The 21161-nt window shown below is 36.8% G+C and overlaps 2 protein-coding genes across 7 annotated transcripts in view; one reads left to right on the forward strand and one right to left on the reverse strand.

Annotated features, from left to right (window-relative positions):
• Nucleotides 1-13967, reverse strand: part of LOC145222423 (deleted in lung and esophageal cancer protein 1-like) — a 63916-nt gene extending 49949 nt beyond the window's left edge. For all 6 annotated transcript variants that reach the window (XM_080088542.1, XM_080088541.1, XM_080088540.1 and 3 more), the window contains exons 1-19: nucleotides 13817-13967; nucleotides 13281-13421; nucleotides 13158-13220; nucleotides 12994-13090; nucleotides 12442-12552; nucleotides 12065-12168; nucleotides 11401-11600; nucleotides 9094-9216; nucleotides 8849-8933; nucleotides 7936-8023; nucleotides 7235-7408; nucleotides 6827-6960; nucleotides 5849-6032; nucleotides 5074-5239; nucleotides 4269-4473; nucleotides 3780-3965; nucleotides 2996-3168; nucleotides 1856-2085; nucleotides 1110-1233 (exon numbers count right to left, since the gene is read on the reverse strand). In XM_080088542.1, the coding sequence (XP_079944668.1) occupies nucleotides 1110-1233; nucleotides 1856-2085; nucleotides 2996-3168; nucleotides 3780-3965; nucleotides 4269-4473; nucleotides 5074-5239; nucleotides 5849-6032; nucleotides 6827-6960; nucleotides 7235-7408; nucleotides 7936-8023; nucleotides 8849-8933; nucleotides 9094-9216; nucleotides 11401-11600; nucleotides 12065-12168; nucleotides 12442-12552; nucleotides 12994-13090; nucleotides 13158-13220; nucleotides 13281-13421; nucleotides 13817-13933 (2705 nt within the window). In that variant the 5' untranslated portion in view covers nucleotides 13934-13967. The remainder of the gene's footprint in view (nucleotides 1-1109; nucleotides 1234-1855; nucleotides 2086-2995; nucleotides 3169-3779; nucleotides 3966-4268; nucleotides 4474-5073; nucleotides 5240-5848; nucleotides 6033-6826; nucleotides 6961-7234; nucleotides 7409-7935; nucleotides 8024-8848; nucleotides 8934-9093; nucleotides 9217-11400; nucleotides 11601-12064; nucleotides 12169-12441; nucleotides 12553-12993; nucleotides 13091-13157; nucleotides 13221-13280; nucleotides 13422-13816) is intronic.
• A 2150-nt stretch (nucleotides 13968-16117) lies between these two features.
• On the forward strand, nucleotides 16118-20930 carry LOC145224988 (uncharacterized). The gene is made up of 6 exons (XM_080091632.1): nucleotides 16118-16263; nucleotides 16526-16619; nucleotides 17310-17452; nucleotides 19113-19301; nucleotides 19810-19955; nucleotides 20424-20930. The coding sequence occupies exons 1-6, from the start codon at nucleotides 16189-16191 to the stop codon at nucleotides 20524-20526; spliced, it is 750 nt and encodes a 249-aa protein (XP_079947758.1). The 5' UTR covers nucleotides 16118-16188; the 3' UTR covers nucleotides 20527-20930.
• The last annotated feature ends 231 nt before the right edge of the window (nucleotides 20931-21161 follow it).

Genomic DNA, 21161 nt, shown 5'->3' on the forward strand with positions numbered 1-21161 from the left:
CTGCCATTTTGAAGGTTAACTTAATAGAAATTGTTTGCTCAAAAGATCGTCCCTGATGAGAAACTTTGCGGTTTTTTCATCTAGCGCGCTTGCGTCCCAAGCTCAGGCGTCGAGTTTTACAAAAACGCAAGGTGCGGAAACTAAGTTCAATGCGACGCCACTAATGCATTCAACACCAACAATCGCTCCATTCAGACCCCAGACCAGGGGACAAACTGCCCATAAAATTTAACGTTGGTTAACCCGAAACACAACGGAATAAAACATTATTTATTTTGGAACACGGTGTTGTAAATATTGCTGCTTCTTTGAGTCTCATTCGCATTGTACGCAATAATGAGCAATCATTCATTGTTTAACAATTGAATATTTGTCGGCATAATCAGGCCATTTACCAGGTTACAGTTTCAAGGCAAGGTTTGTGGCCATACCGATAGTAAGTTTGTTCAAAAGCAAAATTGTAATAGGTTTACTAGTTTGTACCAGATCACCACAAACAAACCCAAATTAACGGTGGTTCCAAACTTCGACAACGACTTAAGAGCCGCATCAAACCAGGCAAAGAGCCGCGGGTTGGCCACCCCTGATCTATCCGATAGTGCCATCTAATTAGTCGCACTTTAAAACGTCTCAACGTTGCGCAGCTATTTCTGACTTGGTAATTTTTTTAGCGCGGACTGTGCAGCAACGATTTGTTTCAACCGGCAAAATAAACTCAACCGTACTGAGCCTGTAGGTAATATGCTGACCCCGGGAGGCTAATAGCATTTAATTTACTCTTTTCAAGTCCACATGACCTGAACTTAGATCAACTTGTCATGTGATATAAATGCACCATCATTATTCATTTTGTCTATTTTGTATGGTGTGTGGTTTCAAACCATGCCATCTGGTGATATAGGGTTGTGTGTCTGTACCATTTTCTTAATTTTAACCAACTTTGCGTCCAATAGCTGGAACAGACTAACAGGCAATCAACCAATTTGCTTCAAGCAATTAAACGAACTATGCAAATAACCGGCATGCAATTACGCGGATTCGTCTGTGACAAAGTTACCTAATTTAACAAGAGATTTTTGCAACTATACTTGGGAACAACCAGGACTTACGTTCCAGAATTTTCTGGCTTGGTCAGCTTCCACGCCGCGTTTAGTTGAGTTGTATTTCGAATAAACAACTTCTCACAAGCCGATGAACCAGGTTTCACGAGACCAAAGTTTATCTGCAAGTTGTCTGCAGACAAAAATAATGGAATTTGTGTGATGGTACCATACCTCACTAGTAAGGCCTGGTCTTGTAAACGTAAAATGATTGAAATGTAGCAGGGATTGACTACAGTGTTCTGTTTGACTAAGCCAAGAGCATCCCAAAATAATTTCCTTAACATTATGGCGTCACACATACATGACGTAACAATTTAACTCTTGAAAAAGTTAACCACACTGAAATTTGGTCTTAAGGGGATAAATAAAACAGCGAATTTGGAGATGAACTTGGTCCAAACTTTTGCTGGTTCATTTTTTTTAACTGATTAACCGGACTTGAATAAGGTAAAGAAAGCATTGAAAAGCCTGGACCACCTCATGTTACTGTATTAAAAAATCAACGTTTTTATTTATAAACCCTTTTCATCAATTTTGAACAAACAAATTAGATCATGACGAAATGTTATGACGTCATTTGTGTGCAGCCATCGGCTATGATGTCAAGCCTGGAGCATCTCATGTTATTAAAAAATCATCTTAGTACCACTTTCGTTAATTAAGATTTTATTTAAGCTAATGGCATAGACAAACATACACACTCAAAGTATAGCAAGAAATTTGGTATTTTATACAACACATTCACCACGTACCCATGACCACATTAGGTCCACTGATATTAGCATTTACGCTTAAGCTCAATGGCTCCTCCTGGTGTTCGATTTTGCATGTAAGAAGACATTCCAAGGGGCCCGGGTTGGATCCAGTGATAGTGACTTCAAGTTCGGCTATTTCACCAGGATTCACCATTCCCACAGGAGGTTCGACTTCTACTATGTTAGGTAGAGTCTCACTGCTCCATGCAAACTCAACGGGCGCCATGCTGTAACATTGTGTTAAAAACTGTTTTTAGATAGGGTTTACGTCGGAGTTGTAAGCAAGGTTTCGGGTTCGGGCTTAGGTTGCTGCGAAAAAAAAACGAGCCTGATTCCGGCCTGACTTTACACTCTGTGTCAGTATGTTTTTAAATATATTTAATTAGCTAAGTAGCCAGTTGCTGGACCTGACCTAATGTCAAACAGCCCTAAAACGCCCTGTTTACGGTCAATTGTCTATTGTGTTTGTTGTCTTGATCTTTTCTAGGGCTTCAATGTACAGGCCTTCCAATCAAACATTCGGGCCTAAACGGGCTTCTCAAAAACGAATCTGGTTTGGACGGGTTTCGGGCTCCAATTTCAGGTCCGTTACAACTCTGGTTTACGTACACATTTAAAACAAAAGCAATACTTACCAGTAAAGCAAGAGAACTATCAAGTTTGTTGCTTTATATGATGGGGTCTTATAAAATTTGTGGCAATAAACCAATACTGCAAATGCTCTGTTTGTTCGAGCACCAAGCATCTTATGTTAAAGTTCGGTGCTAGGCCGAGCACGCTTAGGGCATTAAGCATTACCTATTCCACGCTAGTATTGTAGCTTTCCAAGGCTCCTTACGTCACCAGCGGTGTATTAAGTTGTACAGGCCCCAGAAATACGCGTTATTCCACCATATAACGCATATATTAAAACAGTCATTTTTGTTTTTGGATACCTTTTCAAGCACTAGTTTCGCATGCAGGGCATGGATACCCACAAAAAATGCCCGGGCCAGTTTGTGCAAATGCTCGGCCGAGCACCAAGCAAAATCACCATCATACAGGATTTGCCAAAGTTTAATAAATGAATGTATTTTTTACCTGTAGTTCATTTATGACCGAAGTTTTCGTATATGTTAGTTGTAACATAATATTCACCTGTAATTTGCCATGCGCAGTGGTCGTCGCGTGGTGGCGCCAACGAGCATGTTACCAGGGACAACCACCGCTGGGGGGTGCACGACCACCGAATAAGGGACGCTGTAACCTTTGACCTGAACTTCAAGGGCAATGACCTCACGAAGCGGGGGGTGACGACCAATAGCCGAAGACTAGAAAGCAAAAGCAGATCAGGGTCAGATACATATAATCAGGGTTGCTATCGACACGGAGACGAAAATAAGGACAACCGAAAAATTAAATTTTTATACGAAACAAAACAAACGTTTTCGAATAAATCTTTGCATTTATACGAGCCACGGCATATCACATGCCATTTTTTTTTGCCAGAAACAATCTTTTCCAGCAACTTCTTCATGAAGAAAATACTTCGTACATCTCACGACAGCTTAGGCCTTGGTTTACGTTTACTTTTAGATGGGATTTGACTTGTAATTGTTAAAAAAAAAGACAAAATAAGGACGCAAAAGAAATGACATTTCTTACAAATAAGGACAATACATTTTTCCAAGACAATGCCCTTCAAAATAAGGACAAATCTTTGGACGGTATGGCAACCCTGCATATAATTCTCGTATTATTTATAGTGATTCTAGTTTAAAGCGATCCAAAAAAGGAAACGCTAAAATCCCTCCTTGGATGCAGTAGTTGGAGTCACAACAAAACTATCTAAATGTGATTGTTTTAAGTGTATACACAATGTATACATTGTTCACAAATGATTACAAAGAATCGGCATCCTAAGTAATAAAGCGACACTCACTTGTACGCTCGATGTCGACCTGTTTAGACGCGGTGCTGACTCATCTCGTTTGTCCGAAGGTGACTCAGCGTTTATCATACCGTTAACGTCAGCTTTTATGAAAGGCGACTTAGGCTTGACGACGTCATGTTTTGGATCGGGTATGTTGCTTAGCACCAGGTGCATGACGTTGTTGTACTCGCCGACCTAAACACAGTCAACATATGACGTCATTAAATTTAAGTGATGACGTCAAAAAAGAAGTTTTTTATTATAAAACTATTTTCTTCATTTTTTAATTAACAAATTAGATAATGGCGTAATAATATGACGTTATTTCGCCGACCTGAACACAGTGAACAAATGACGTCATTCAAATTAAGCGATGACGTCAAAAAAGTTTTCAATTATAAAAATTATTTTCTTCAATTTTTAACAAACAAGTTAGATCATGACGTAATAGTATTACGACATTTTTGCGTGCAACCATCGACCATGACGTCATCACACCTGCTGTGGTGCAAACGTAGCGACAAATTCGTGGATGCCGTTAGCTTGCAGAACGCCCGCCCTCGGTTCGATGTAGAAAGCAGAAGAGTTATCGGGATAAAAATCAAATTTCTCCCATCTGCCTTCTTTATCAGTAGCGAGAGATTCCAGAGCCGATGTGAGGTTGGGTTTAAGGACGTGCCAAGAGAAAGGCATTTCCACGTTTCTGAAAAAAACATACTATTACTTTAAAAAGGATTTTTTTCAACCATTTTGTGTCCCAACTGTAATTCACTTTAAAAGTCTCAGTTAAAACGGATTCGGTTAATCCCTAACTTTGCCTAATTTAGACAAAACTCGGAATAAACCGAGGTTTAGTGTATATATACCTAGATCGGGATATTTTTAGAAATATATTTCTATTAGATATATGGATTAAGTGCCTTACACCAGTAGAGCAATCGATGCTATGTTGAACCATTTTGTGTTGATTACTCAACAAAACACACTCCGATTAACAGAGTTTCTTTTTATTTAAAATCGATTTAAACGAATGCCACCTTAGAAGTGTTGATATTAAATTAAAAAACGTATACACCTGCACATAATTACTTTCAATATTTTAAATGAGTTTCGAGTTTTTGCTTTAAAAAAAAGCAACAAAAAAGTTTTGCAATTACCATTTTTGTTTCACTTTATTTTCAACTTTTCAATTTAACCAAGACTGGTTAAAACTTTTGTTTCTCTAAAAACCACAAAAAGTGAACTTAAAAAATTTAAATGTGGCACAAAATCAAGTAATATGAAACTCAGAAAAAAAACTCACGTGGAATTGTGAACGATAATTTGTCGCATGTAGAATGAATGTGGATTGAGAGGTGGAAATCGGATCAGGTGGTCAGCTGTGAGGTCAACCACCTCCCCAACATGCGGTTCTTCCTCTCCACCGTCGGACACACTGACCAGCTCAACAGCGGCGGACTGACCCTCCCCTGTGTCAAAAAGAAGGAAAACTTTTGAGATAGTTTTTTTTTTAGGGATGAGTTACTTTCGCCTAGGTCTAGTAACTAATTTTTGTGCAATGAAAATGGGCCACGAAAGAAAAAAGGTTGAGAACCACTAGTCTCTAGTTACTTAAGTCAGGCAAAATGATAACAAACAACAAGAGGAAAACGTACTAATTATTTTCAAAAAAGAAGCTTTTTCCCTCGTCACCTTTCATAAACAAAATTTAAAGGCAGTTTCCGAGGTTTTGTTTTAAGTTTGACTAAGACAATAGAGCATTATATTTTTTTCATCACAACATTAACTAAAGTTTTTTTCATGACAACACTAATAAAACGGTCCTTCAAAGCTTTCGCGTTTATATTTTAAGTATTTTTAAGTTTGTAAAACACATTTTTTCCAACGGTTTTCGATACGCACCATAAGCGTACAATTACGCACATTTAAGTAGCCCTCTGACATTTGTGCAATTTCACTAATTTTTTATGCTAACCGCCAAAAAATTACACAAATAAATCATTTTAAACCAACAAAGCAAAATATTGAACCATTCAACCAATCTGAACCACACGTGCTTAAATACGACCAAAACTGACCTTGTATGGTGAATTCCTTAACTTGGCAATTGTCACAGACCATTACAAGCTCCTCTTTGTATTTATCCGTTTCGCCAGGGGAGAATATAAGTTCAAGGGCGGTGGTCTGACCGGCCAAAACCTCAAACACAGCGGGACGAATTTGGAAAACTCCAAGATCCAGACAACTTGGGTTCACCAGGGTCTAATTCAAATCAATAAATCAGACGTTTTTACATTTTACAAGACGTTTTTTACAAGTATAAACAACTAGATCAGGGGTGAGTAACTTGCGGCAGGAACGCCAAATACAGCCCATCGATCAAAGGCTGCGCGTCCCGCACGGACACTTGGATTTCAAATGTATTGGCAAACGTGTCCAAATTAATATATACTCTGAAAAGATTAATGCACCCGGTTCTATTTTTCTGCGACCTGAAAATATGCGGCTAAAATCAAATGAGAATTTTTTCTTGTAAAATTACCTTGTGTTAAATAAAGGTGCGGCCCGTGTTTTCGTTAAAATTAAAAAATTGTGTTTGGCCCCGTAGTGATAAAGGTTGTACACCCCTGAACCAGATAACTTTTAAAAAATACTGAAAACGAAGTACGTAAACAAAAACGTTTAACGTATTGTAGGGTGCTTTTTTTAGATCTAATCTCTGGCCTAAAGTATGTAATATGTCCCAATATTTGTGCAAATAAAGTAAACCTCGGTCAATCCGGACCCGTTTGGACCCAAAATAAATTCCGAAATGGTTGAAGGCTTACCACATTACAAATCATTTGTACCTCAAGTTTCGTCCGAAATACGCGAAGATTCGGGTGAACCGAATCCGGTTTAACCGAGGTTTACTTTACCTTTTAAATGAAAACTTAAAACCTTCTTGTTTTGCTAAATTTATCTAAAACTGACCTAATTGCAATGCATTGTTACAGAAAAAATATCAACAAATGAATTAGGCCAAAGGCAACATAAGACTACAACCTTAGACTCACCTTGAAATTGGAAGCCGGCCAAGATGGTTTTCGCAAAATGCAAAACCTCCCGTTCCCGCCCATATTTTTGATTGACAGGTCCGTAGCTTTGACGCCGCCCACAAGGCAAAATCCACATTGAATGTTGTCAGCCACTAAAAACATAATGTGTTACGTTGATTGAAGTTGAGTTAGTTTTACTTGGTGAATAAAAACATAGCGACACAATTGCACTAACTAAAAGCCAGTCAAATTTGCGTTAAATCCCGCCGGTTTGTAAAAATCAAACAATTTATGTGTTTTTCCCTATTACCACTGTATTATTATGGACACAAGATGGCGTCCATGAGACTCTAGTGCTTAACCATGGGTTATACTACTTGTATTTTGCATATACATTGGAAAGCACTACATTGAATAATAACTCACTTGTTAGTACTGGCGGTGTTCTTTTTGCTCTAATCTTGACCACTAGGGGGCAGGAGGCCTGTGAGAGTATCTCAACTTCGTCATCATAATCAGCTAACGAATCAGGCATGAAACGAATGCAATAGTGGGCACTCATTCCAGGAGCCACGAAGCCATCTGAACCAGGATATTTCCCTAAAGGAAACCAATATTGAACATAGACACCGTTTTTGTTTCTCAAATCTAGGACTAGTTGACCAACAAATATGACTATCACAAGCACTGCATACTGTAGAAGTATATAGCTGTGTTTTTAATGACTTGTTATAAGCATTGTCCAATTGCTTTTAGGCAGGGGTGTGAAACCTTTGTTACTGTAGGGCCAATTATAAATGTCAAAATTGGATCGCGGGCCGCACATGTGCATATCACAAAGTGATTTTGCTTTGTTTCTTACCAAATATGCTTAACTACAAGTATATTTCGTATTTGATTCTAGCCACATTTTGCCAGATAGCAGAAAACTAGCATCAGGCGCATTAATCAGTTTAAAAATATGTAATAATTGGACTCGTTTGCCAGAACTTTTGAAATCCAAGCGTTTCTGCGGGCCGCACAACCTTTAATGAAGGGCCGCAGGTTGCCCACCCCTGCTTTTAGGCAACCATCACAGCAATAACAAAATTTGACAAAACTAAAAGTCATAATTTTTCTGTACGTACCAAGTCCAAGGGAAAAGAATGATGATTTGGGGGGCAGCACCCTTAGTTGACGACTAACAGTGCTAACATTTCTCAGTTCCAGAGTTGCCTAAATACCAAAAATACACTTGTAAATTAGAATCAGGCAAAATAAAATGTTTGTGGTGATGCTTAGGACTTTAGACTGGTTTTTTTAGTTCTTAAACTCAAACCATGTCTAAGTTTAAGATGTTGTTTGTTTTTTTGTGAAAATTTACAACTTGTAAGATTGAAAACTGTTGTGTTCACATGTGGCTAACTAAAAACATGGCTAAACACTATTTTGTAGATGAGTGAAGTTAATTATAAGGTAAACATTTTTTAATTTGTTTTTTTGCCAGCAAAAGTCATTGCATAAAGTCAAGTCATTTGCTGAACAGGATTTAAATCAAATCTTTTGACAAACTATGACTTCTAATGGTTGAGTTTAGTGTCAGTTTTTTATGTTAACCACACAGATGTGTTGGATGATAGATTTGGTTTACAGTCACCTACAGCAGTGGTTCCCAACCTTTTTTTGTTGCGACCCAAATACTTACCAAAATTTTGTTTTGTGGCTTCTCGCGACCCATGGACATGCGTTCTTATTTTTGTTTATAAATCAGGAAAGCTTTTCGAAAATTACTACACCAGTTTGAAAAATAAAAAAACATCAAACCAAAATTATTCGTTTTTCTGCCAACTTTAGAGCTGGTTCAAAGCATTATGAGAAATTGTTATTGGGAAAGAATTCATAGCCTTGGGAAATAACAAAATAACGCTACGAAACGTAGATGCTCTTATTGTCACAAAAACTGGCGACCCAAAACAATTTACAAGCGACCCAACTTTGGGCCGCGACCCATAGGTTGGGAAACACTGACCTACAGAACTGTAAAAAACACATGGAAATTACCTCATAAACACGGCCAACTGTCCATTCTGTGAACTGTACAACTGCAGGGTTGGAAGCGAAAACTTGTACATCTTCATCACTTGTTCTGTAAAAAAATAAAATGTGCAAAAAAAGTGTTTTTGACAAACAACACATAAATAGGATTTTTTACTGTAATCTAGTATGCAACCTACATCCTTAAAAATCAAACTATACCTTTTCACACAATATTACTAAAAAAAAGAATGGAATGATTGATTACTTACATTTCTTTTACAACTTCTCTGCCAGCCTTTAAAACCATTTTCTTTGGTTGTTCTTTAGTGAGAAGTTTGGAACCCTTTGGCTCAGTCAAAGGCAAGTATCGTGGGTTCTTTAAAAAGTTGTGCCTGTATGAAGATTTGTCGTTTTATTTTATTATTTTTTTGTAAATTTATTTTGTATTTTATCATCCCAATAAGCCTTAAAAAAAGAAACAAAATTACGTAAAAAAACATTGTCAAAATTTTTTTCAATGCAAGTTGTTGGACTTTAGCGATTTCGTACTGCTACAATTAAAATCTGCTACCAGTAAAAATGTTTCACTTTGGCTGAGCAACACAACACCAATAGAACATTTGGCAATCAGTTTCTCCAAGAGCTATTATGCTGTCACACATATACTACATGTTAATCACAGTGATTTTTTTTCATAACTGTAATTTACCACATCTATCTGTAGAGTACTCTTGGTTGCGTGATAAACGTAAAAACTGCAAGTAAAGCACAAAATGCACTATGCATTGTCGAAAAGTTTTTGCTGATTAAAATGTTTTGATTAAATTCCTATTAACTAAATTAGGCTAGCATACCACTTGGAATGCCTTTGCTGGCCGCTAGTGGTATGCATAACTCAATTTAGGAACCACGGCCCTAGATACTATTATACATGTAATCACAAGGTCATGGGTTCTAATCCCGTCATGGTCACTTGTGTTTCCTTGAGCAAGAAACTTAAGTGGCATTGCTCCAACCCAGTGGTTCACGATGAGTTGAACTAAATTGAAGTCACCAACTGCCTAATCCGAAAAAATCATATAAAAAATGATCAACGGACTTGCAATAAAAACAGGCAGCTCGACGGCGGACTCATTGTGAGCATAATGCATTCAGGCGTTGCCCGCCCACAGAGGATAAAAATGAAACAAACTAGAAAGGTGGCTTTCTGATATACTTCCATTTTATATATTCTATACGATATTTACCAATTTACTATACACATCATTTGATCTACATATATGATTGTTTTTGCAAGCAAAAACAGATGGGTCCCCACACGCGCGTTTGTGCGGATTTAACGTCCTGGTTATTTTTAGATTCTTAAGAAAAAACTTAACCAACTTTAGTAATAACCCAGCTTTAAAAGTTTTGTCCGTATTCTTTTTGCATCATTGATGTCATATAATTACAAAAAAAAACAGTACAAAAGAATGGGAAAAATACTTTTAATTTAATTTCATGCTTTGACCTTGATATTGTCGTTCAAGGTCAGTTTTTAACACAATTTTCCACAACTGAAAATGTGCTTGATACTTAATAAAACGACATAGCATAGCTGCGCAAAAACAGCTGATTTCTAATCACCGAAACGACTGTCTCGTAAAATGTCTGTCCGGATGTCAAGCTGAGCAATCCCACTGCATTCACCCGCCTTAATCGTAAAGAAGTGAATTACTCCCTTGAGAGTTGAGACTTCTATCTGACTGACAGTGTACACATATTATGGGCTGTAAAAGTAACTATTTGGCCGATTAAAACAAAATTTTAAGTGCTGAACGAATAACCTACTGCAAACAATTGTTTAACATTTCAGCACATTAGGGCTTGTATTTTTGGCCTAAAACTTATTATTTGGGGGTTTAAGGGGTAAAATGGGTGAATCCAATAAAAAGTTACAAAATTCTTTAGAATACCTTACATTGCACCAACCAACAAACCATGAAACTCGCAGATTATGTACTTTAGTTAGTACAGCCGTTTTTAATTTTTTTTTTGGGGGGGGGGGGGCTGTGAATGAACCACTGGGTCGTTTGGGCTCAAACTTCAGGAGGATCAAATTTGGAACAATAACTAACATCTGTGCAAATTTGAATAAATTTGAAGCACTCTTTCTTGACCAAACGCATTTAACAAACCAGCGTTAGACAGAAATGAATATTTGGGGGTTTAAGGGGTGAAAATGGGTGAATCGAAAAAAAAGATACAAAATTCTCTGAAATATCTTATATTACACCAAACAACACAGCATATCACTCAGAGATGCTGTACTTTAGTCAGTACAGCCGTTTTTAAAAAAATACGTTTTGGGGGCCTGCGGGTGAACCGCTGGGTCATTTGGGGTCAAACTTCAGGAGGATCAAATTTGGATTAATAACTAACATTTGTGTACATTTTATTAAATTTGGAGCACTCTTATTTGACCAAACGCGTTTAACAAACCAGCGTTAGACAGAAAAAAGAAAAAAAAAAATACGGACAAAAACAATATGTGTCCCCTTCATAGAAGGGGACCCATAATAAACAAACATTGTTACCTCTCTTCTAGTCTAGCAAGCAGTGCTCTGTCCTCAATCCTGATTTCATGTTTCATATTTTCCCTCCACCGGTTCTTCGCAGTTTGACCTTTCACCTTTGGGGCTATAGAGCTTCTTGGAGGAACGCTGGTGAGGTCGACAGAGTCACTTGACAGAGTTGTAAAAGATCGATCATCGTCTTCAACTACAAACTCCACTTCCTACAAAAAAACCAAAATGATTTTCCTTTCAAATACCAGTTTTTGAACTAGCAAGATAGGAAACATATTTAGCTCAACTCAAACAAGTTGCCCTTGAAGTTGCATGAAACAAATCATTTTACTATTAGATAGGGATTGTGCCAAAACTGTAAATGTTCTGTTTGGTCGAGCACTGAGCATCTCATGTTGATGCACGGTGTTCAGCCGAGCACGCTTGGTGCATTGTGATGTCACAAACATTCTTAATTCCACGCTGTTTTGTAGCTTTCCAAGGTCCCTTACATCACCAGTGGTATGTATAACCAAATTAAAAACGACAAAATCCAACATTTGTATCTATTGTTTATTTGAGTTGTCTTCTGTTATGTTCACAATACACAATGTTTAGGCTTTGTAAAATATTATTTTAAATACATACTGAAAGGTAATGGTAAAGTGAAATATCTAATATTGTACAACAGTACCTTCATGGTGTCAAGACCATCAGTGTAACCGTCATCAAACTTTTCTTTTGAGAAATGCAATGATGATGACATAGTTGGAACAGAAAAGTGGGGAGTATGTGGCTCTGAAAAAACACATGCATATTAAATTCACAAAAAAATGATTATGAATGTCACATTGTTAAGGTCCCATTACATAAGGCTTGCATATTAGTGTAGTCCCAGTGTGTTTATCATCTATCCACTAATTGTGCCCTCTATTTTGTATTAGCTTGTTACATCTCAATGTTGCTTAGCAGTTTGGTAAATATTAAAGTGCAATGGAGCTGTGGAATACAATATATGGTTTTCCACGCCTCTGAAGAACCTGACCATATGACATAGTATTAAAAACTCACTTTTTGGACCATCAATCAATTGATGTTCTTCAGTGAAAATGTCGCTTGGAACAATTAAGTTGTGTGACTTCAGTTTCTCTTCTTCCACACACCATCGAAAATGCGACTGAACTGAAAAAATATGCACTGTTAATTTCAAGATTCTAAAAAAATGTTTGCATTGGGTTCTAAACCATGATTAAGCCAACTGCAAGCATATCTTGGGAATTATGGCTATACATATCTGTTATACCAGATTTGGTTAATTCGGATCTTCGCCTAATTCAGGCCAAACTTGAGGTACAAATGATTTATAATGTTTTTATTAAATAAACACTTAATCAGATTGTTTATTTTGGATTTTATCTAATCCAGGGAAAATTTGCTCGTTTTACATCATTTTTTAAACCAATCTGGCCCGGATTACCCAAGATTTACTGTATTTATAACCACATATATTACCAGACATTTTTACACTTTTGCAAGTGATCAAATTTACAGTTTGTAAAGAGGGCAGAACAACATAGTTTGTTTTTAAAGATGAAATTAATGAGCCTTAACTAAAAGTCTTACCTGGAGGAAGACCAAGTTTTCCATATTCCTCACTGCCAATATCCCCAGCCACATGATTCAAAGCCTTTTCATCTGCAGCAGTTGCATTGGCTCGTGCCTTGAAATAGCAAGTGTTGATATCAACTACGTTACATATGAAATAAGTCAAACGAATGCCATTATACCTGTATGATATGCTTTTCAACCATATTGTATTCTTGCAGTTTCTTTTGATGGTCTGCATGCACCTAATTAAGCACTTGTTAAAATATGACTAGTACAAGAATGATATAAATTCATGAAAAAACCTTTGCCAGCTGTTCCATGCACTTTTTATGAAACTTAGTACTGCCTTCACTGGATCGGGTTAAGTTGTTTACAGTGTCTTTCGACATAACATCTCTTGTGTAAAGATCTTTGAAAACGCTTGCCAAAATATGGGAAACATCCTAAACAGAAAGAATTTAGTTGTTAAAGTAAATTAAGCCAAATGCAGGATTGTGATAGAATGACAAATTTGATTATATTAATAATTTTCACAGTAATGTCATAAAAATGGACTTTGGCAACACCTAGCTTTAACAGATATATAATATGACCATTGACAATCATTTAGTACATCTTCATAATGCAAAAACACTTCAAAAAACTGAAACTGTAATGTTTGCTCTAAAATATATGGTTTTTTTCATCACAATAGTGTATTGTTGTGTAAAGATTAATACTTTGAAGATTTGGATGTAGGTAAAAAATAATGTAAGATACAAATCCTAATACTGCAAAACTAATGCAATGGGTTAGTTCAATCAGGCATTAACACAAAAAGCAACACATATTAGCTTACCTGAGCTCGATCAGACGATGGTCTTGGAATATACATAGGGGGTTCATGTTGAGAGATATCTGGAGACAATCTCTGTGGTGTGCCTGGTGGCATAATTTCAGGAGATGGGGCCTGCATGACTATTGTAACTAAAAGTACTTGACACAAAAACCCAACTGCAAAACAAGAAAAGGTTCTAACATTTTACAACATGATTATATATAGAGAACTATGACTTATAAATAGTAAATGTGAAATAGGGATCAACAATTGTTGCAGAGATTGATCTCTAATGTTAACAACAGCACCACAAAACAGGACAATCACAATATTCCTAATACTATGGATCTTAAAACAGTAATATTTCAGTTTCATCCGCTATGCTTCCAAAGAAAGTTTTGCCATATGTTTCAACTAGAGATGTACCGAATATTCGGTTTGCCGAATTTATTCGGCCGAATCGACCACTTTTGTAAAGATTCGGTTTCGGCCGAATAATTTATTGCGATTCGGCCGAAACCAAATCTTTTAGGAACACACATTTAAAGCGTAAACGTGTATTTTCTGCTTAGTACCAACGAAAATCGCGTTAATCATTATATTTTTTTAACACAATATCGCTTTTCCAACTGCAGACAAAAAATCAGCAATTCATTGTCGGGTTGGAAATCATGATTGAGGTAATGTTAAACCCCACAGAACCAAAATAAGGACGAAACACAACCATTCTGTACTAATAGCCGGTAGATAAACTTATGTTTTCATGTCAAAAGCGTAGGGTACGACTTCGCGTGAAGTCATAATTGATTCGGTTGATTCGGCCGAATTTATTCGGCAAAACCGCCGAATATTCGGTTTCGGCCAAATCGAAATTTCGCCGATTCGGTACATCACTAGTTTCAACACTTTTTCTATTTGACCAACAGAACATTCTAGGCAGAGAATATTCCAGAACATATTGCACATAAATGTTTCATGATGTTACAAATACTACAGCAACCCATTGCACACTTGTAAACATGTTTATTTGAACAAAAAAAAAATTAAAATCGCAAACTTTTTATGTAATTGTTTATTGTTGATCTTTTTGGCAATTAAATTGGACTATACTTTCAAAGCTTGCCATGTTGCCTAGAACTGGTGACCATTTAAGAAAAGGTGAAAAGGCAGGAAATTTGTAATGAAAATCACATTAAAACCTGGTCTCAGATATCTTGTTTGGTCTTATATTCTAATATGTTGTATCATGGGCCCACAGTTTTTATATTTGCGAGAGACGCGACAAGCACTGGATATAATGAGCCAGCGGTATTTCCCTGCGAGAGGCGGGCCAAGCACTTGATATAGTGGGCCCGCAGTTTTTATACTTGCTAAAGCGTGCCCAGCGGGCCCGCAGTTTTTTAATTGCATGAAGCGAGCCAAATGCTGGGCCAAGCGGGCCAAGTGATCCAAGTGGGCCCGCAGTTTTAGACGTGACCGAGACGGTTCTATAGAACCGGTGCAAACTGCGAACCGGCTGAATCTCACTACTGCTGCTGTCCCATACAGTTTATTTACGAAGTGAATTGCATACAGTGGTGGGATTCAGCCGGTTCGCACCAGTTCTATAGAACCGTCTCACGAAATTTTATGAGATCAGCGAAACGGTTAGAATTGCTGGTTACTGTCAATGGACTTTTTGTAACAGAACCGGCTGAGTTACTTGTTAAGTTTGGTTGGCATGCAATAACAATTTTCGTTGAGAAATTAACGAATAAAGGCTCAAACATTAACTGAAATACCTAATTGCCTAATTTTACCACACAGAAAAAATACACAAACAAGACAAACGAAGCTTTCTCAGTTGATATTGGAGACGAAATGCCGGAATGAATGGTAACCGCTTCACTTCGTCCTGCGAGCAATTTTACCATAAATACGTAACCTATCCAGTTTTATAACACAATTTTTACAAAATTTAAGTTTTATGCTTCTGTTTCAGAAAAAAATATTATTAAGGAGTCCTTTGAAATTTTTAGGGATTCGTTTAACCAACGACCACATTAGTTGAGACCTAAGCAAATCACATAAGCATCAACAACTTTTAGCATCAACAAAACATATTGTTTTTTGTCCTGTAACTATTTTTTCATAACATTTTTTTACATCACATCTTCACAGCAAATTGAAATCCCCAATAATATAATTTTATGTGTGTTTTGTTTTCAAATTAACCACTTGGGTCGTTGTTGCTATATCTACTAGGTACGCGCTTTCCGTGTTGGTGGTGATTGTGTAAATATTTGCGATCAAAGTAAATAATGCCTATACTTTGGCTTGCTATTACAGGTTTAATTTATCTTTTACAGTGCAGTGAATAGGGTATATCAGTAAATCTGTTATGCAAAGTAATTATGAGTCAAAATACTGTACCAATGCTGGTTGTTACACAACCTAAAGACAGCAGATCATATATTTTACCAAAACAGGTTTGTCTTTCAACATATCGTATGATTTAGGTGAAACAAATGTTAATTTTGTTCCGGTGAATCTCCCCCAAAGCCAGATTACAAATTATGCATTTCTAAGAATGTGTCTCTAAATATGAATTTACATTTTTATTTATATATAGTGCCTTATGGTTTCCGGATAAATTACTCAAACCCTGTAATTTGAAATCGTTTAGGGACTTCATCATTATTCATCTTGATTATTCAAAAATTTGTTTCTAAAATGCTATTTTTTTGCTAGTTGCCAGGAGATCCCTACAAGTACGCTTTATGGCATCAGCTACCAAAAAATAAAATCAAGGGAAATGAACTAAAGTGTCCAAGAATCAGAAAAGGTAATAAACTTTACTTGGAGGTATAGATGCATTCCAGTCTGTTGAGTATGGCAGCTGCACGCATGAGTTTTGCATGTTATGGGTGACACTAAAACGCTGAATGGGCGGGACGTCGCGGAAACCGCTCAATATCGGGTAAATTGCTGACGGTTAGTGCTATTAGGGTTAGGTTGAGGTTTTATAATAGTATATGAATCAAAAAATGTACCTGCCTAAAACTTATTCAACTATTTCCTGACATTAGGCAAAAATGCTATGGCGGGACGTCGCGGGAGATGGCGGGACGTTTCGGGCGCGGAATGTAGTGTTCGGCGGAATTTTTTTTAATGATTTTCTATTATAAAACCTTATCCCAACCTTAATAGCTCCAACCGTCAGCAATTTAACCCGATATTTAGCGGTTTTCACGACGCCCCGCCCTCCATTCCGCCCATTCAGCGTTTTAGTGTCACCCCATGTTATGCATTTTTTTAGATTGTATCCGGAAAGAGTATTAAGTACTGGCTGGTCCTGTTTATCATTAGCGTTGTACCGTTATTGTATTATTGGTCTTGCAAGCGTACCTAGAAGCACAAGCGTATAGGTCCTGCATGTCTGAGTTGTCAATGGGAAACTGCTATATTCTGCAGACTGGGATATATTGATGATGATTTTGTTTGTTTTGTGCTCTAGTACTTTTTCTACATTTAGGTCCTGATGTTTCTAGTAGTAGCAGCAGCAGCAGCAGTAGTAGTAGCAGCAGTGATAGTGACCCCGAATCTGGCAGGAGAAGGGGAAAACCCAAGCTTCGTCATGACTACAAAAATGAAAAGGAGAATTGGAAAGAAGCTCAGGTTTGGTATTCTATTTACAGCAGCGGTCTCCAACCTTTTTAGCGATATCTCCCCCTTTCAAGGGCACTGTCTCAAAATCGACCCCCTTTAAAATTGATGTGGGCGGTTAGATTCACCCAGCAACACAAAAGCTTCACTTAACAGTTACAACCTAATTTAATTTCTACTACAACACACAGGATCTATTTCTGGTAATTCTAATGCAGCTGAGGAAAATGTGTTACATCATAGACAAGATAATATTACGATTATGCGCGAACAATCGCCTTCTGTTATTGAAAATAATAGGGCATTACTCGGCAGAGGAGAAACCTGTACATTCCACATCAACTTGCAATGGATTTGCCAAATTAAATGTTACAAATACTTGCAGTTTGGGAAGCGCCAGTAGGCCTATAGAAAGTGCAAAAAAACAACTTGAGGGAATGCTCGTTACCTTTGAATGTAAAAAGTATGGCCCATCACCATACATAGCCTGAATTTGCTCACAAAAAATAAAACAATCGCCAGCAAACAAAATGTATTCAAATGGCAACATGTTTATGCTAAAGCGCTCTGTGTCCCCGGTGTTTGCAAGACGAATAAAATCTGCGTGTAAGTTAAAGTTAGCTGAGTCTCACAGTTCTTGTACATATTTATACAATCAGTAATGTTGAAATTGCCCCCCATTAAAGTCAAATCGCCCCCCAAATTCAAAAATTGTCACCATCGCCCCACAAATAATTAAAAAATAATTGCCTTTTGCCTGTTCCCAATCTCTGTCGTTTTTGTAACAACCTATTTGCAAGTTACTAGAGCATTTACAGTTTTAACTGAAAACATTGTTGAACCTTAATGTACGTCTTACCAAAATAGGCTTGAGTTAACAAATGAAGCAAATTTAGTCCCCATGAAAGTATTTTCATGTTAACATGCAGAAGACAGTTCTTAGTTTAGTGTAATTATTTCACATAGGAATGCTTCAATTTCAATCAACTTTTCTTATTTTACATTTTTAAATCCCTGAAAAAACTTTGCGCAACATTGTTCCAGTCCAATGAAATGGGTTCACACTGTAATGCTGCAACATCACCAATACATGAAACTCTAAATCAGTGGTTCTCAACATTTTTGCCTTTGCGGACCCCTTTTGGTACTGTCAAGCTAATCGCGGACCCCTTTGAAGGTGTTGGTATTTTTTGTCCTTTTTTATTAAGCAACCCAAAAAAGGTGCAGAATATACCAACCACGTTTGGTCCAGGACCAAAATTTCAATCACTTTGACTGGGCTGCGACATCGGAACTCAATAATAGAGAGCCATTACACTGTGATGTGACGTTGTTTGCCACTGAAAATTTACCTCTGTTGCATCACAATGGGGTTAAAATGTCACAATGCATTTTGGTTTGTTGCATATGAAAAACGATTTTAAACAAGTTTCATGCTATTTTAAACCGCTGAGACATATTTTTTAAATAGCGCTTTATCAATATCGATGTCTGCAAAATTAGGAAGTTGTCGCGGACCCCCTATAAACGCTTTGCAGACCCTCGGTTGAGAACCACTGCTCTAAATGTTTCTACCAATCTGTGCTCAAAGTCCAGTATATTTACAACAATTTTGCGTTAAATTCAAAAATTAGGGTTGAGATCCTATATTTTATGCACCTTTTTGTTGCAGATTGTTAACCTTTCTTACCAAGATCTCGGCCATGATTACCAGCTCAAAAACTTCAAGAGAGTTCTTCAATCTTTGCGCTCATGCGTTCAGCTTCATTTGGTTGACAACTCACTGACAGATCTTCATTCAATTAACCTCCCTGCATGCCATATGCTTAACCTGAAGAAAAACTACTTCACATCGTTTAAGGTTATTGTTTGTTTTGTTCAATTTTCATTAATAACCACATCTGAAAATGTTTATTGTGCTGGTTGTTTAGCAGTTTCGGCATTTAAAACTCCATACGTATGTTATAAAGTGTTTAAATGTTACTGATGCATTATCATTTTGTCTGAACTGCTGTGAGTATGCTTTTATAGGATTTAGCCAGTGGTGGGATTCAAATTTTTTGTCAGCTAGCTCTATCACAAGTCATATTTTTCAGCTGGCTCTGTTACAAAAATTCCATTGACAGTAACCAATTATGCTAACAGGTTCGCTGGTCTCATAAAATTTTGTGAGACGGTTCTATAGAACCGGTGCGAACCGGCTGAATCCCACCACTGGATGGAGCATAAATGTGACTTTCGATGTTTACCCTGTCAAAAAAAAAGTTTCGTTGTAATTCAATTTCTCAAGAAACCTTACTTTGAAATGTCAATGAAAGCTACTAATGTTCCTGTAATGCTATAAAATATGACAACTTATTCCTTTCCAGAATCTTCCTTCTGCCCCTGGTGTACTTCATTTAAACTTGGGTGAAAACAACATATCTAACCTAGATGGATGTGAACGTTTCAAGAAAGTTCAGTCCCTTGATCTCACACTCAATCCAATACAGTTTACAGAAGGTTACAGAAGCAGGTTTGCCACATTATTGTCTTGATAAGTGTAAAGCCCAGGAGCAGATTTAAAGAGACTAAAAATAAATATATTTAAATCATGGGTGTGCAACCTTTATCACTGATGGGCCAAATGCATTTAACATAATTAGACCATGAGCTGTATCAATATATGACAAAAATTGACTTGAGTGTGTCTCAAAAATTTTAACATCTGTAAGTTTCAGTAGCAGCAGACATATTGATCTGCTCAAAAAAATGAGTGAAAGTCGTTTCCTAGCACCATACTGAAATAGTTAAGGAGAGCTTATTTTATTTTAAACCAAAATGTGATCATTGGTGGTCAACCTTGATTCAATAGGCTACAGGTTGCACGATCCTAATTTAAATGACTTTGTGGGTTTTCTTCAACATCAACTGTTTACGTCAATTGCTATATGCCTGTGTGCAACACCTTGATTTGTAACTTTGTTGCTAATTTCTCATACAGGGTGTTTGCAAAGTTCCCCAACTTAAAGTTTCTTGATGGAATTCCACTAACAAGCGAGGATCACCCAGAGTCATATCCAGATAACACTTGCTCAGTTCAGTGAGTTTTCTATGTTAACTGGAAACAATGAAGTGCAATTAGAGACAAAACCTGTTTCAGGCATGCAGTATATATTGTTAATATCAACATTATGTCAAAAAAGTACTTACATTACTTCACTTATCTACTTAAAGCAACAGATTAAATACAAAAAAACAACAGTGTCTCAGATTTAGTTTACTAAAAAAAAAACATCAATTTGTTTCTGTAAACTTTAGGCAAAGCAGTATTTTTAATTGTGTTGTTAGAATTGTGTCCGTTTTTTTGCTGTTCACTTTGTTGTTTCGCAAATAGAAAAATGTAGTACTGTAGCTTTGCAGTTTAACTTACACTGTCACCTATGTTTTTGTTAATAGTTTGCCATATTTTTGTATTTGTGCACAATAAAAATAATACACACTAGAAGAATGGACCTATTGCATTATAAGTTTAGTGGGCTAATAACTGTAACTTGTGCATCAATTAAGACTATAATGTGTATTATTTAAGTTTGGTTATGACATGGAATTGTTTCTAGTCAAGTTATCCAGCACACTGAGAAGTTTTTATAGCTAAAAGTTACAATTTCACATTGATTTTAGAATTTTTTGTTGTTTTTCCATGCAGAAAACTATGTAAAATCTAAAACTGCAGTGAAAA

This window comes from Phallusia mammillata, chromosome 4, assembly GCF_965637545.1.
Source record: "Phallusia mammillata chromosome 4, kaPhaMamm4.hap1.1, whole genome shotgun sequence".
In the NCBI taxonomy this organism is placed as follows: domain Eukaryota; kingdom Metazoa; phylum Chordata; class Ascidiacea; order Phlebobranchia; family Ascidiidae; genus Phallusia; species Phallusia mammillata.